The 17,747-nt window shown below is 33.9% G+C and overlaps 1 protein-coding gene across 2 annotated transcripts; it reads right to left on the bottom strand.

The window, feature by feature from the left end:
• Positions 1-7,716: 7,716 nt before the first annotated feature.
• Positions 7,717-17,313, bottom strand: LOC127097678 (uncharacterized). Of its 2 annotated transcripts, none has more exons than XM_051036173.1 (4): positions 16,780-17,313; positions 16,496-16,707; positions 8,262-8,523; positions 7,717-8,177 (listed from the first exon to the last, which is right to left on the bottom strand). In XM_051036173.1, exons 1-4 carry the CDS (start codon positions 17,038-17,040, stop codon positions 7,881-7,883), a joined length of 1,032 nt encoding a protein of 343 aa, XP_050892130.1. In that variant the 5' UTR covers positions 17,041-17,313; the 3' UTR covers positions 7,717-7,880. The 2 variants fall into 2 exon arrangements, with proteins under 2 accessions (XP_050892130.1, XP_050892131.1); XM_051036174.1 differs by having other exon boundaries at positions 8,337-8,523.
• Positions 17,314-17,747: the final 434 nt, after the last annotated feature.

Genomic DNA, 17,747 nt, shown 5'->3' with positions numbered 1-17,747 from the left:
TAACTCAGCAATGATCCTGGTACGGATGTATGCTAAGTGGTGATTCTCCAAAAAGGATGTTTGAAATGTGTAAGGTGTGAAAAGTATTTTAGGTTATGACTGAGCAATTAAGGGTTATACCTGTCTGAGGTCTTTCCGGGCATTTCCTATCCTTATGAGGGTAAAACTGTCCTTACTATTGAGAAGTAAGTAGTTTATCCTTGGGATGTAGAAGGGTCATCGTAGGGTCATTGATTGGTCATTGAAGGCAACAGTTATGAGGATACCTTAGCATTCGAAGGGACTATCATCATTTAGCCATAGGCTACACCGAAGGGTCATCGAGGGACAAAATCGTATTTTCGACGGCAACATCCGAGGGACCATGATTTATTTTATGATGATTTAACCGAAGGGTCTTTGCTAAGGATATCCCCATATTCGCGGGACATGACCGTAATACCGTAATCGTGGGGTAATAAAGAGAGGTCCGATACCATTTATTTAAAGTCCATATTTTAATGTTCATTAGGTAATTATGATGAATCTCCACATTAAAATCAACACATTAAAATCAATACATTAAAAATTAATACATTAAAATTAATTAGGCAATCAATATGAATCTTCACATTAAAGTGAAGTAATTTAGAATCCATCTCCACGAAGGTCTCCCACACGTAAAGTGGAGTACCTAGCCGGCCGCTTCATTGGGGATATGGAAGCTTTTACACCATTCAACACACGGGTTAGAGTATTAAGATAAAATATGATTTGACAATTGCACCATAAAATAGACATAACAGTTACGAGTTCAGGCCAAGTGATGCAAAAATCGTAATTAAACAAACATAAGACCAGCAAAGAGACAAAGCAGCCACTGTCCCGTTCGCCTCTGCTTCGCCTAGCGAAGGCTCAGCGAATGCTCGCTGCAGGCTCGCTTAGCGATGAGCTAGCGAGCGGCCACGGGTTTGGAGTTGGACAGCAACATGACTTCCGAAAACCTGCACTCTCATGGTATTTGATCACAGGCATAGCATAGACAATTATACAGGATGTTCATACTTAGATTCACATACGAAATCAAATTATATATCAAAACTTTAATCGGAATGCATCATGTATGTAAAGAATATCAATTGGAAACGTAAAACAGCGGTGATACGCAAACCTGTGTGCAATTGCGATATTGAAAGGGACTGATTGCTTGGAGGCCGGATGGAGTTGGGCGGCGGTAGTTTCGGCGCGGATGGGCTGCCTTCAGGTTAGCAGGGTTTTTGTACCAGGGTTTCCGTCCTTCGTCTTGGTCTTTCCGTTTCGGTGTCCGTCCGTCTGTGCGTCTGTCCCTGTGTCCTTTTTTCGTGGCTGAAGAGCTGGTATTTATAGTAGTAGTGGTGGTGACCTAATGGGCTTAAAATGAGGTCCAAAACTTCAGATTCTCGCAAGCTTCGCTAGGCGAAGGAATTGCTCGCCTAGCGAGCAAGCTATTTTGGGCCGTCTTTGGATTGGGCCTGTTGTGAGCTGGGCTTTCGTTCCTTTAGAGTCAGTGTCTTGCAGAACAAGTCAGAGGAAAGCTTTGTAATATCGATGGGCAAATTTTGGGGTATGACACAATCACTATGAATATAAATGCAAGAGTAGAGTTAGAGAGATGACACAAAGATTTATAGTGCTTCGGCGTTCTTTCTCGCTTGGCTTGCATGAACTCTTCAATGGTTTCCCATTGGAACCTGCATAGTTACTTGTTATTTGAAAAATATTTCCAAGAGTTCATACAATTACCAATCCATAATTTACAGTTGAGAAAATAAATCTCCTAATTTGGATCTTGACTTGTATCTAGCAAACTTGCCAAACTCTTATACATAATCTTTAATCGAATACGTTTCTTAAACCTTTCAATAACACCAATTATGCTCCAAGCCATCATGTGTAGCTATCAATCCCTTGATCCTACCGATTCCTTAAGCGGTGATATTGTCCAAAGATCCGAGAATAACTCCTCCTTATCTGTAGCCTTCCACACAGTTACTACTAAGACAATACTAGAGAGATGAACCTACTTCTTTTCAAAGGAATTTGTCAACACCATTGACAATCTCCCTTTCTTGCTAACAATCGGAAAACTCAACAAAATATCCAATAACAGTTAGTTTCAAGTACGCGTCTCCTTCAATCAATCTCATAACTCTTGTTATCAAGAACTGAACTTAATTGAAGTTGAAGATGTGAGAAATTCGTAGCAAGACTTTGAATATTCAAAACAGAGGAAATTGATTTTCATAGAAAATCACACTGAAAATATTAACAGAATGATGTATGTTATGTTTAAAAATGACGATAAAAAATGATTTAAATATGCTTGAGATAATGGTTGAAAAAAGGTAGTTAGATTCGAATCAAGAAAAATATGATTTGAATAAAAAATGAGGTGAAATGAAAGAAAAACCTATTTTTTGAAAAATGTGGCAGTTGATCCGGATCAAAGATTACGTGATTCAAATCACAAGCCTTATGATTCGAATTAAGAACAAAATTTGATTCGAATCAAATGACCCAACCTTGACAAGATTTTAGGCAAAATAATTTGATTAGGATTCTGTTGAAAATTTGATTCAAATCAAATCAAATAGAATAAAACATGATTTATCAACATTTAAATTGATTCAAATCATGTATAAATTATAATTCGAATCAAATCAGACAAAATCTGTTCCTAGGAAAATGATCATGATCAAGTGAAAAATTCGATCAGAATCAAATTATTGAGTTGAGCTACTGTCCAATTTGATCAGGATCAAAAATTCAGTGTAAAACTGTCTGATTCGAATCAATCTTGTAAAATCTCAAATTTTCAAAAGCTTTTTGAGATTTTAACTTGAATCAAATTTTGTCCAAAAATAGAAGGTGATTTCATTTCACTATCATATGCTATTGATCAAAGAGCATTTAGATCAAGATCAAATCTAACCAAGGTTTTATGCATGCTAAACATGAGAAATGCAATCATGAAGGAAACTCGACGAATTGAAATAGAAACACCTATGAAAGCAATAAGACAAACAACAAAATAATTGGATAGTAGAGACATACAACTATAAGAATATCCACATTGATTATTGCGTCTTCCATAAATTCATCACCGTGACACCTAATTCGGTCCCAAAGGCTTTAATACTCTCATCATTTGGTATCAGAGCATGTTTTAAATCAGATGTTATCTATCTTTTAGATTTTGTTAATTTTTTATTACTATTATTGTATTTCAAAGTTTGAAAAGAAAAGAAAAAAATAAAGACCGAAAATAAACAAATTGAAAATACAAAAAAAAAAGATTGAGAGAAAAAAAAGATCTCAGAGAATATGGAAGAAAAAATAAATTAATTAAAAAAATGAAAAAAAGAGAGATTTTTTTTTCTATAAATTCTTTATGTAGGTTTGGATTTGAGGAAAAATCCTCTTGAAGTTTGGGAGAAGGATAACATAATGTGTTCACTAAGAATGTGAAATGAAACTTACATAAAATACTTCAAATAATTTTTTTATTCAATTTATGGTTTCATTTTATAATAATTAATGAGCACAAAGAAGAGTAATTCAATAAAAATAACCAAGTTATTTTGGTTGAAAATGTCATTTTTGTATATTGTAGCCCATCAATCTTGTTTTGGTCATATTAGGAGTTGTAGAATTTCAATTGACATGATATTTAATGTGTTGGAAAGGTAAGAGAATAATATACAATTTTTATATGGAATCAAAAGGAAATTATGCTTCTTTAATCCTAGAAAATCTTCATCAATATCATAGAGAAGATGCTGACAAATAAGGAAATGCATGATTTACCATCATTATGCCTATTCAAAGATAATTCTAAGAAAAAACTCATTTTTCGATGAACTGTGACCGTTCCTTCTATTTATTACCTTGTATTTGTAAATAATAATGCAATAGTTCAACCACCTACAATAATTTATATTTGTGGGAGAAATGCATAATATTATGATAGAAAAAAAATTAACTCTTCGAGTTTTTGTGAGCATTTCTCTTTTTGGTTTTGGATTGAACCAAATTTGATCTTATAAAGAATTCACAATTTTTGTGGCAATATTCATTCCATAAGGCTTATCATCTTCTTGGATTAGAAGTGTGACGCCTCCCTTGTCTTAATATTCTCCTTGGTTTTTGAAACCCTATTTATAGCTTATCAGTTTGTCGTGGCACTAAAATTTAAACTTATTGACCATAATTTCCATAACCGATTGTGGCATCTCCACGACTTATCAATAGAATAATCACATTAATTATGGCGTCTTTCATTAATTCATTATTGCGACACCTAATTCGGTCCTGAAGGCTTCATTACTCTCATCAGAGATGAAGAGAGATACATAGAAGAAATAATAAAAACAAATAAAGAGAGAAGGGATGGAGAGAATGTACCTAAGATTCATATAGATTTAGCATAACAACTTGGTCTGCTCTTATCCCCAAGAGTTTCCTCTTAAGAGTTCCACTAAAATCACACTTGAGCGTTTTACAAAAAAAATCCGTGAAGCTTCAACAAAAAATAAAGCTTTTACACTGGCTAAGTTCAAGAACCAGTAAACAAAGCTTTTTTTGCAAGCTTAACTTAGGAACCTTCAAACAAAGATTTTACAGAGGTTAAGCTCAAGAAGCTACAAGTAAAGCTTTTACACAAATCAAGCTCAAGAACCTGCCATGGCGCTAAATATCTGACTTATCAATCGAAATTTCCACAATCGGTTACGGAACCTCCATAAATTATCAATCGAGTATTCACATTGATTGTGGCGTCTTCCATAAATTAATCATTGCGACACCTAATTCTATCCTGAAAGCTTCAATACTCTCATTAGATATGAAAAGAGATACGCATAATAAATAACATAAAAAATAAAGAGATAATGAAAGGAGAGAATGTACCCGAGATTTATATAGATTCAACATAACAACTTGGTCTACTCCTGTCGCCAAAAGTTTTCCCTTGAGAGTTCCACTAAAATCACACAAGAGTTTTTTACAGGATTTTCCCATGAACTTTCAATAACAAACAAATAGAATTTTTACACTGTCTAATCTCAAGAACCAATAGACAAATATATTTTTGCGAGTTTTTCTCAGGAACTTTCAAACAAATATTTTACATAGGTCAACCTAAAAAAACTACAACCAGAACTTTTACACAAGTCAAGCTCAAAAATCTACAAACAATCTTTTACCATATTTAGCTTGCAATCTTTTATCATATTTAGCTTGCAATCTTTTAAATCATTTATAAATACAATTCACAAAAGACACACACTCTTGAATACAAAAAAATTTAATCACAACATGGATTACAACGAAACTCTCATAAGGGTTTTTCACTCTTTTAGTCCTATAACAATTCTCAAAGAAAAAAACAATTTTTAGAATAAAGAGAGATGAAGAAGGATAGAGAAATCTATAGTAAAAAATTTGGTGTAAAATGAAAAGAGGAGAAACCTCATTTATATAGAAAAAAGTTTGGCTTAAAAAAATAAATGATCATTGGGTTAATTAATTGATTTAATTGATTAACCCTACCTGCTAATCGATTAAAAGATTTAAAACTACAACAATCCTAATTCAAAAAAGAAAACCCTAAAATGGTTATGTGTATTAATCAATTAATATATTTTCTAATAGATTAAGATGTCATTTAACTTACTCTAGTTGATTGGACTTTCTCCTTAATCAATTAGGTGGTGTGTAAACTTCCTTAGAAATACTTGTTAATAAATTCCATACATACTTGATAGGTTTTCAAGAATTTTTATGATATCAAAGATGGTTTGAAAAAATAATGTGTGTGTGTGTTATTGTATGTGAGTTAGTATGTGTGTGTGCGTGTGCGTGCGTGTGCGTGTTTGTATGTGTATTTGTATGTACGCGCGTGCGTGTGTGTGTGTGTGTGATTGCCTTAGTACTTCAAGACTTACCCTTGACCTTTTATAATTTAGTTGGTCACTGTAAGATGATAAGTGTAGGAGCATACGAGCTTTCACACTTTCTTTTTTTCAGATCTCCTGCTTGATTCAACAATTTGACTAGCACTTCAATTGAATTCTTGAATTGTTTGATTGATAAGGTTTGAGATATCTTCTTGATCAAGTGCCATGATCAGAAACTTTACTTGACAGTTGAAATCAACTCCCCTTGTCATAAAGAACATCAACATCCAAAAATCATTTTATTTCTGGAGTTGTCATCTTAAAAACTCTTTCATTAATTAGTTGTCATCATCAAAACCATCTGACGATTATATCTGCAAGCACATAAATCCACAATATTTTCCTTTATAGTATGATTATAGGATTTTGGGGACCTAGAACCTTCTTGTGCAAAATAGTTGTCGCAAGAGACAAGTGTCAGAGTATTATTTATTATGTCATCTGACGGTTCTCCTTCAATCATTTGTTTGAATTAGGTGTTTTCCTAGGCCATTTATGTGCTTGTTCCCAAACAATTATCAAAATCACATGGAGATTATACATGCATTCACATAGATCCACAATCTTTCATTTTTATAATAAGGTTATAAGATTTTGGGGACCTAAAACGTTTTTGTGAAGGATAGTCGCCCCAAGAAACTGTTGGGGGAGTTTTTCACTAGGGAGCATTGAACATTGTGAGACTTCTTTTTAGAGAAACACCTTTGTGAGAGACAGACCACATATTCACCAAAAACCTTAAGGTGATAGGTGGGTGGATTCTCTCAATTATAAATGCTCAAGTCTCCACATTTTCAACCAATGTGGGACTATTATCCATACTACTCACACTTGACACATTCTCAACACTCCCCATCAAGTTTGAGTCCACAATGCTCCCCTTCAAGTGAAAGTTCTTCTTACTTCCACAAACTCTTGTACCGCACAGAACGTTTTTTATTCACCACACTGGCGCCGTTGACACTCTTCAACGAAACGTTTCTTATTCACCACACTGGCGCCGTTGACTTTCGATACAAGTAAGCCGATCCCTTTCTGAAACCAAAGGCTCATGATACCATTGTTGGGGGAATTTTTCACTAGGGAGCATTGAACATTGTGAGACTTCTTTTTAGAGCAACACCTTTGTGAGAGACACACCACATATTTACCCAAAATCTTAAGGTAATAGGTAGGTGGGTTCTCTCAATTATAAATGCTCAAATCTCCACATTTTTAACCAATATGAAACTATTATCCATACTACTCACACTTAATACATTCTCAGCAGAAACAAATGTCTGAGTATTATTTATTATTTCATCTGAATGTTCTTCAATCATTTATCTAAATCATGTGTTTTCCCATATGAGTTTCATACTTATTCCTGATATATCCTAGAATCTTCTTCAAGTCCTTAGCTAGGAGAATGACATCTTTGTCCTGACGTCACATTGTAATAATCTTCGGGGGTATGAAATCAATCCTATTAAGAAATTATGAGGTAACCATCTTATTGGACCGCACAATACACTCGTCGTTTAAGGCAGGAATAACATGTTTGTAAAACTAATTGCTTAGAGACTCCTCATCTTTACCTTGTCATTCTATTTTGTGTTTCCTTTCTTCCTTTTAATATTTTTCAAAAAAGTAAAAAAAATAAAACAGTAATTTAGGGGTATTTAAAAAAAACAAAACAAAGGATGGTTGAATAAAAAATAAACCAACTATGGATATGCATTTACTTATAAGCTAGTTGATGTCGGCACTAATTAGCAAACTTTCACTTGATAACTTTATGATTTGAGTTAAGCATGTTTATTATATAAGCAATACTGGATTATACAAGCACAATATAAGATTGTTGAACACTAAATAGTTTCACGTCTTAACTTGAACTTTAGTACATGTTTGTTTCAAATTTTACTACTTTGTATCCATCAACTGTGTTTTGATGATAGCTGCACTCACTTCTTCGATATATGGAAACATGTGTCCAGCGCCTGCTAATTCATGGTACTGAATCCATGGAAGTTTTTTAACAATATATCGTTGCAGTGTAACGTCGATAAGCCGATCATCAGTACCTTGCCATAGATGAACTTGGGTTGCATTATCTGGGAAAGGGTTATCAAGATCAAGTGGACTAAAATCCCAAGTTCCAAAACCAACCATGGCGTCACGGCATATAGATTCATGCTCACCTTGTTGTTTCATCTGTGACTGCATTACAACATTACATGAGTATATAGATATCTATAATGCTAGTTCAAAGACTAAAAATAAAAATGTAAGTCATATTCATACTTGATGTTCTTTTTTAACAAAGTTGGAAAAAATGGATAAATCTTGGGGAGATAGAATAGCAGGATTGATATTTACTGCACTTGAAGTAGGAAACCAGTTTTGAGTAAACCACCAGTATGTAAGCCATGGAACATAATGAGCAACTCGAAGTGCCCATTGGTCTCGTGGAAGTTGCTCATAATAGGCCTTTACGGACATGTTGTAAGGAAGTCCATGCCACCAGTAGTTTATCCCTGGAGTCAACAGTGTTGCCCCAGCAAGTCTATGAAATCAAATTGCAGCAATTGTAAGCCTTTCTAAAAATCTTAGAGAATCGTAGAAAAAAAAATATTTTAATTATTTTAAAGTTGTCTTTTACGATAGTCGAATAAATTTGCTCAAATAGAGATTAGTTTAAATATAATGGATTTACTTAATAGGTCTCATAATAATTCAGTAAAATAATTATTTATCTTTTAATATTTACAATATTTTTCTTCAAATTGATGAATGCATCTTGGAACCATTAAAAATAATGTAGCCCATATCTATATTGTACCAAATGACTCCGGCCCTTTTGCCCTACAACTCTGCGAGTTCCTTGGAGGTTACTTAGACCAGCGTCAGTGAGGTAAAGTATGCGCCAAATTGTACCAATTAGTTCGTCAAGATATGTTGTGTGGGCGAGGTCATCCAATTAGGGGGTAAGCTCAGCTTTGGGGCAAGAGGTTGGAAGTAAGTTGGTTGAATTATCATGTTGATAAAGCCTTTACTAATACATATGCGAGCTAATGTCCAGAGGATAATAGACGATATTTATCAATCCATTATTCAATTTTTCTTTGATAAAATGTCGATCAATCTTAATATTTTTGTCCTATTATGCGGAATAGAATTATGTGCAAAGTTGATGGAGAATTTTTTTGTGACAAAACAACATCATTGAGCCTTCACACTGGATATCCAAATCTTCAAGCACTTGTTTTATCCAAAATAATTAAAAAAATCTTAGTGTCATAGTCCTGAATTTTGCTTCAACAGTTGATCGAGAAACTATATTATGATTCTTATTCCTCCCGGCAATAAGGTTTCCACATTAGAAAGTACAATATTATGAAGTGGATCTTCTATCAATCACTGAAAGTGCGTAATCAACATCAGCATAATCTCTCATAGTTAGACCTCCACCTCTTTTAAATAAGAGTCATCTTGCTGGAGTGGCTATGAGATATCGTAGAACATGATAAACAACCTACAAGTGTCTCACCCTCAGATCATGCATGAAATTAATCACCACACTAAATGCATAAAACAAATTTGGCATAGTGTGTCCTGAGTAAATTATCTTTCCCACTAACCTCTAATACTGACCCTTGTCAACTTTTGCATTTTCCTCCTCATAGCTCATCTAATAATTTTTCATTCAAGTTTTTCTATTACCTACAAAATATCAAGCACATATTTTCTCTGAGATAAAAATACCTTTATTTGAGTAGACTACCTCAATTCCTAAGAAGTACTTGAGTTCCCTAAGGTCCTTCATTTCAAACTATGTTGATAATTTCTTTTTAAGTAGTTATCTCTTATTTAAATCATCTATAATAATAATAATAATAATATTGTCAACATAGATAAGAAGCATAGTTCGTTTTTCTCTTTGAGTATGTTCAAAAAACAAAGTGTGATTTCCTTGGCTTTGCTTATAGTCCAAATACAACATTGTCTTTCTGAATCTTTAGAACCATGCCTGAGGGGACTGCTTTAGTCCATATAAGACCTTATTCAATCGACACACCATGTTGACTTTATTTGTAGAACTAAAATCGGGTGGAATCTTCATATGCACTTCCTCCTTATAGTTTTCATGCAATAATACATTTTAAACATGAAACGGTTGTAATTACCATCTAGAATAAGCACCAAGAGATAGTAAGATTCGAATAGTATTCATCTTTCTCGTAATCAATATCATATATTTGGCTATAACATTTTTTTCCATTAGTCATGCCTTGTAATGATCAATGGTGCAATCTGATATGTTCTTTACAATATAGATTCATATGCATCCAATTGGCTTATTCTCTCCATGCCTCTTAACAATGTCTCAAGTAACATTTTTCTCAAGAAGTTTCATTTCCTCGCTTATAGATTGGACCCGATTTTTACATTCCAATGCTTCTTCAACAGATTATCGGATTCTCACAAAATTAATAGCTGCAACAAAATTTTGATAATGTGTGGAAAGATGTTTATATGAGACACATTGAGAAATAAGATATTTATTCAGGGAGGAAACTCTTTTATCGTTTCTAAAAGTAATGAGTAAATATTTTGGATCAATATCACAAGTATTAGAAATCTGAGAACCACCAACGAGGGAATCATTTTTAGTACTTACCTTCAACTCGGGAGATTGGAGTTGTTTTTGGAGCTAGTCTATTTAGCTTTTTCTGTGAGATACTTCTATTGGCGTCGAAGGTGTTGATTCTTACAAAACAGAAGAAAATGGAGGAACCAAAATATGACTAGGAGTAGACTCATGACTATGAATAGGATTAGGTTCACTCATAATAGGCGAGAACTCAGGTTCACAAATAGACTTGGGACTAGGAGCTGAGTCAATAGAACTATGAGTAGATTCACTCAAGATAGGAATTAAGATAGGTGTTTTAGAGAAATTGTGACTAACGGTCGGAAATTCAAACACATAGTCGGAGCCACTCATATTCTCCCTCTAAGGCTAAGGACAAGTGAAGTTAGACACATTTTCATGAAAGGTGAAATCTTTAAAAATAAAGTACTTACGACTGAGAGGATTACAACATTTGTACATTCTTCTGTTAGTAGGATAACTACAATGACACATTTTGTTAGCAGGACCACTCGCAAAGACACATTTAAGTGCATGAGAATATAATTTAGTTTGATGTTACTTATGGACATGGACAAAAACTACACATCCAAATATTCAAGATTCAAGACCTTGCAACATTGAAGCAGATGGAAAAAGTGAGATCATAAACTAAACAAGACTAACACTACTTATAATACAAGATGCCACGTGATTAATTAAATAAACAATTTTCAAAAACTGATTCACCCCAGTATGATTTTGGAAAAGAGATTTGGATGAGAAAAACTCGAGTGGCTTCAAGTAAATAACAATTTTTTCTTTTTGCAACCATTTTCATGGACGACGCCTTATTTATTGGTAAAGATGGAAAATTTATGGTTGACATATTATTTACTATTATCTAGAAAGTATTCTTTTAATATCTTTTCCAAATTGTGTTGCACCATATTGTAATATTGAATAAACAATTATGGTACGTAAGATTTATTAATCATAAAAGTAACTAAAATTATTCGAGAACAATCATCTATAAAAGAAACAAATTATCTCACACCATCCCCAAATATCATAATGAGTAAAATCAAATGAATCTCAAAATAAAAACAAATAGCTTAGATTATGGTTAGGAAGACCAATATTTATCACAAGAATACTCCCGCAATATTTTTTTAAGGAATTTCTTATCCCATCCTATAAGGTGGAAAAATACCCTATGAAAAACATAAAATTCCCTTCAGATTTGGGAGATGCATCTCCGGACGCACTCTTGCACCACCTTATAACTCACCAAATGAGTATCATCCTAGAGTAAAACAAAATTTTATTTCGAAGATGCATCTCCGGGTATTTTCAATAAATATATTGATATTTGAGCATCATTGTGGATATTTTGGAGACACATCTTTGGAGGTTTGAGGCAGGATTTTTAAATATATGTCACATTTGCGTGTCATGTATTTACGGAAATGCATCTTCAGGATAAGGAAACATGATTTTGATAAAACAATCACCTGCATGATCAAAGATCCATACTTCTTTCACTCCAAACTCATTCCGAAAATCCTTTCATTATCAATCAACATTTTCACTCTAAATCTTCATTTGTGTGTTTCATCACATCAAAAGGAGTAAAAGAAGTTGGAATTTCAGGTAGAGACCATTCATTTTAAACCTCATTAATCACATTAAGTTTATTTTTAGTATGAAAAAACATGCGTTGAATTCGAAGATGCATCTCTGGATTCTGTATGAATTCATACGGAGATGCATCTCCGTAGCCTGTCTGTTCTCATTTTTCCAGCTTTGTTTATAGTTTTAGCGGTTTTTGAGTTTTTTTATTGTAATTATTTTCATTAGATATGGTCACCCCAATGTTTTCCCCAAATATGTTGTGTCTCCAGATTCCAAATGTGTTATTATGAAGGAAGTAGATGTTGGCAACCAATTTAAAAATGAACAAGAGTTTGAATTATGTGATCACATGCTTCAATGGATTCATACGGAGGTCACCAAACTGGAATTTGGTGTGGTAATCGGAAGGTCCGATAATGGTTCGGATAAAAGAGGTGCATTTGTGACAATGACATATGAAAGAAGTGGGAAATATAAACCTCCTCTCCGAAATTTTAAATGAGATGACACCGGTTCAAAAAAATATGAGTGTCCCTTTAAGTTGTGTGGTTATATGTTGGCAAATAAGAAATGGATATTTAATGTCCTATATGGTTTATATAACCATGACTTGTGCGAAAAGTTAGTCGGTCATCCAATTACGTGTCGCCTCATGCCGGAAGAGATGAAATGCGTTTCAGACATGACATTGAATTTGGTTCAATCGAAAAACATACTTGCAACTTTGAAACGTAAAAGATCCGAAAATATCTCAAATACCAAGCAAGTGTACAATATTCGGTACCAATATAACAAGACACTAAGGGGGGATAGAAGTGAAATGTCACAACTATTAAAACTTTTGAATGATAACAATTATGTTTCCAGGTGCCGAACGTGTGGGGATGGAGTAACCGTTAGAGATATATTTTGGACCCATCCTCATTCCATCAAGTTGTTCAACACGTTTCTTATTGTTCTCATCATTGATTCAACTTATAAGATCAATAAGTACAAACTTCCACTATAGGAGATGGTTGGTGTTACCTCTATTGAGAAGACTTATTATTTCAGATTTGTATTTTTAGAGAGAAAAAAAGAGGAGAATGTTACTTGGGCTTTAGAGGTGTGTCGGGCAATGTTGAAGGACCAAGAAGAGATGCCGAAAGTAATTGTTACCGACTGCGATACCACTTTGATGATTTCGGTTGCAAAGGTATTCCCTACTTTATGCATTACTTTGTAGGTATCACATAGCAAAGAATGTGAGAAGTCAGGTTAAACTCGTGGTAGAGACGAAATAAATAAATGTCGAAGATGGAAATATGGTGAAGGCAGGTGTGATAGTGGAAAAATAATGGATGCATGGAATGTTATATAATTTTTTCTACTAAAGAGTTATATGTCGATTCCGTTATACATTTTAGGAAGGTGTGCAAAAAATATCCAAATTTGTTGAAATATGTTGAAAGCACAATTTTGGACTAGGTGAAGAAGAAAATTGTTTGTGCATGGACTGGTCAAGTTAGACACATTAGGAATACAACAACAAATCGAGTTGAGTCTGTCCATGCTAGATTGAAGAATTGGTTGGAAAATGCAATTTGTGTAGAGATTGGGATCTTGTGAACCAAATGATTCAAAACTAGCATAATGAGACACATACTCATTTGGTCGGAGCATCACAGTTTTGGAACACATATTTAAAAACAACAATCTTTATTCTCAGCTGGTTGTCAACATATCTCGAGCAGGTTTGAATTATATTTTTCACGAAATAAAACAAGCTGGTAATGTAGGCTCTGATAGCGCAAAATGTGGTTGCACAATTGTGAAAACCTATGGTCTTCCACGTGCTTGTCTTATATCAAAGAAGGTGAAACTTGGTAGCCCGTTAAGAATGGATGAAGTTTGGAGTCACTGGGAAAGGCTTAGGTTTGATGATGATGGTGTCATGAAAGACAGTAAATCGAATATCTCTATCTTGACTGAGTGAGAAGTGATACAAGAGAGATTTTTGAAAGCTAATGACAATATGAAACTCAACATCGAAGAACAAGTGGGGAAGATTGCTTATCAGGAAACCACTGACTTGAAACCATCCTCTCAACCGTTAAAAATAAAAGGTGCTCTGAAGAAGGTCAAGCCTACACCGAATGTCAATTCAACATTGTGGTATCCTTCATATTTTGACAATTTTTTTGGAATCACCAACTCCAAAATCTCAAAAAAAGTATTTTTAAAAGGAGCTCGCATTAGAAAATCACCTTCTTCACCACCTCCACCAAAAATTACATTCATTGATGAGATGTCGATTTTTATGCACACATACATCGAACAGATCATCAATATTGAGGGTGACGATAATTATGGTTTTTGAGTTGTTCCAGTTTTGCTCGGTAAAGGAGAAAATGATCACACACTTGCCCGCCATCCACTTATCCATGAGTTGAGGATCCATAAAGAATAATAATACACACGACTTTACGGAAAGGAAGAGATTTTTTTATGTAATTTATGAGTTTTTTGTTCCTTGCATTAGTGGACCGGCACCAGAGGAAAAATGGATGTGCTTCCCTAAAATGAATCATCTTATAGCAAGTCTGTATGATAGAGTGTGTATTGGTCTTACATGATACGGTTTTTCAGAAACTTTTTTCCCACTGCGCACTGTCCCGCCTCAAAATCCAAATGATCGTATTATGTGTACTGGGTGACTTTTAAAATCACGACACTTTGTTCAAGTTTATTTGAAACCGAGATTACTTAAACCACTTACATAAGTGGAGTGGACGACGCATTCAACAACAATATCCGAGACTTGGCCGAATCGATTTATGGAAAGGATGTAAGAGTTCACCAAATTGAGCAACAATGAAAGAGAATCAAATGCACAAAAGTTAAAGGGGGAACCACCCATACTTATAGATTTAGCGAACGACAAATCTTTCAATTCGTTTTAGTTTTTCGTCATCAATTAATTGTACGTAATAGTGTATTAATATTAATGAAGTGTAATATATACAATTTCAAATATTTTAATATATTTTGATGTTTGCAAAAAAATTGTCCATTTGCCAAACAAAACATACAAGATAGAAGATAGAATAGGGTAGTACCAAAGATGCATCTCTGAAACCTCCATTGATACAAGATAGAAGTTTTTAGTTTCATATTTGTCTACAACTACTATAAATATATGCTCTTGTATCATATCTCATAGAAATAGAAAATGTCGCAAATGAACATCATCTGGTATGTCGTAAATGTCTCATTTTCCAGTGCGACACTTGAACGATAATTTAAGATCAATGAGTACACCCCTTTTGCAGATCTGCAATACGAAGTGCAAAATCTCCTACCTTACGGAGATATTCGGAAAATTATGAAGTTCGAGAACCGTTCAACGTCAATTAATAACGAAGACAAGATTGAGTTCAACAACTATGAACTCAAGACAGTTGCATATGTAAAGGCCATGTGGAATACACTTTTTCGTTTCGAAACAGAAGTTTCGATCAAGGTGGAAGCGACAATTTCAAGATCGGTCGAAGATATTGTGAAGACGTTGAAGCGTCCACCTGAATATTGAAATGTAATGTTTGATTTATGTTAACATCACTTATGTAATGCTGATTTTATGTTATGAATGGTAATTTTATTGTCAAAATATAATTTTCTGGTCTTCTACTTCTGCTTCTGTTTCAGTATTCTACGAAGATGCATCTACGAATAGATTACGGAGATGCATCTCCGAATTAAAAAAAAAATCGCACTCTTAAGACAAGACTCAGAATTGATCTAGGATGTGTGTTTGGGATATATCTGTAGATATATCTCCGAAATTTAAAATGATTTTTGTATTTTCATGGGATGCCCTAATATTATAAAGGTGTAATACCTAATTTTGATTACCTAAAAAATCTCTTTGAAATTGTACTCCAATACACTTCTAAAATTCCTCACACGCCGTTTACTTTTATCATATGTATAGCTAACTACGTTAAAGAAGTCAACTTTACCGTGGCAAATCGCACCATATCCGTCGATTTCTCATCTCAATTTTCTCTGTTTCTAGATGTATCTGCCTTTCAATTCCAAGCACTTTGTAATCAAAATGGTCAATCTTCTACTCCAAATATCTACCTAAATCCAACGAGTGATTGTGGAACGACCAATTTTTATCCAACAAACTTTAGATCATTTTAGTAATATTTGTATTTTCTGAGTACTGAGAGTGAGAGTTACTAAGAACATACTATAAGAGATATTAATTGTGTAACGAACGAACCTGTGAGGAATGAATTTGAGGCAACCCCAAACAGCTTGTCCACCCATAGAAAATCCCATGACATAGAACTTGGATCCCAATTCCAGATTATCTGCAAGTTCCTCAATATCAAGAGCCAAACTTTTTGGACTTCTTTTTGGATCAGCATCACTTTCTCCATACCCTGGTCTATCAAAAGACACTATATATGCTCCCAATTCCTCAAGCAACCCCTGACCAAATTAATTAATAATCAATCAATCAATAAATTGAAGGAAAACAAATTGAATATGTATGTAACTTACAGATGGAAGGTTTGTTGCTATGACTGTATCATGTCTGCAAGATCCAAATCCATGTATGAATACAATCTTCTTGCTGGCTGATTCTCTTGGAACACCATATTCTTTGTAAGCCAAATGTCTTCCATCTCTCAGCTTTATCCTTGTTGCTGTTATCGGTGGACCACCCGGTGAACCACATGTTCTTGGGGCTGGAGGTTTAATGCCCTTGTAGGCTAAGGCCAAAATTACAATCAACAGAATTGATGCAATTCTGCTCAACATTTTCTATCTACAACAAACACGGACGAACTCAAGACTTTGCAATATATACTTTTTTCAAAATAAAACACTTTGCAATATTATAAATTATTTTGAAAAAGTGATAATAATTTAAAGTTTAAATATACAAGACTTTGATACGTGGGACAACTAACCATGACAATAATTAAATGAATTCAATGCAATACAAATATAATAGACTAGAATACTGAGAAAATTGTTTACTCCATTGATCTAACCAATCTATTTCACGAGCGGAGAGAATCTCGCCGATACACTATACTTCAAAATGAATACAAGAGATCATAATATAGGTTATAAGAAAATCCTATTTGGAATTCTTAAATAAAACTCTATTATTCAAGTGTTTGTCAATTCCTCTTACAAAATAAGAATCACACAAATTCAATATGTTTAAAGTGATTCTCAAATTCTTTTATAATAAATGTTCTGGATCGGAATCATAATTATATGTGAATTGAGATGATGGACTCCTGGTGTGGTGCGGCAAATCTTCGGTGAGTTTGAACGCGGGGGTGGACCTGCAAGAGTAACACTCAAACACTAAAATCAGTTATTGAATCCAAAAAAAAGTAGAATGAAGTATAAAAAATGTATGTATACCTTAAACTTGACGCATGTGGATATATATCTAGATCAAATAGATGTTGAGTCTTGCTACGAAATAGCATATGTTTTTTTTTTTAATT

The sequence above is a fragment of the Lathyrus oleraceus genome, chromosome 6, assembly GCF_024323335.1.
Source record: "Lathyrus oleraceus cultivar Zhongwan6 chromosome 6, CAAS_Psat_ZW6_1.0, whole genome shotgun sequence".
Classification (NCBI taxonomy): Eukaryota; Viridiplantae; Streptophyta; class Magnoliopsida; order Fabales; family Fabaceae; genus Lathyrus; species Lathyrus oleraceus.
Note: the sequence above shows the minus strand (reverse complement) of the source record. Positions and strands in the feature narration are given on the sequence as shown.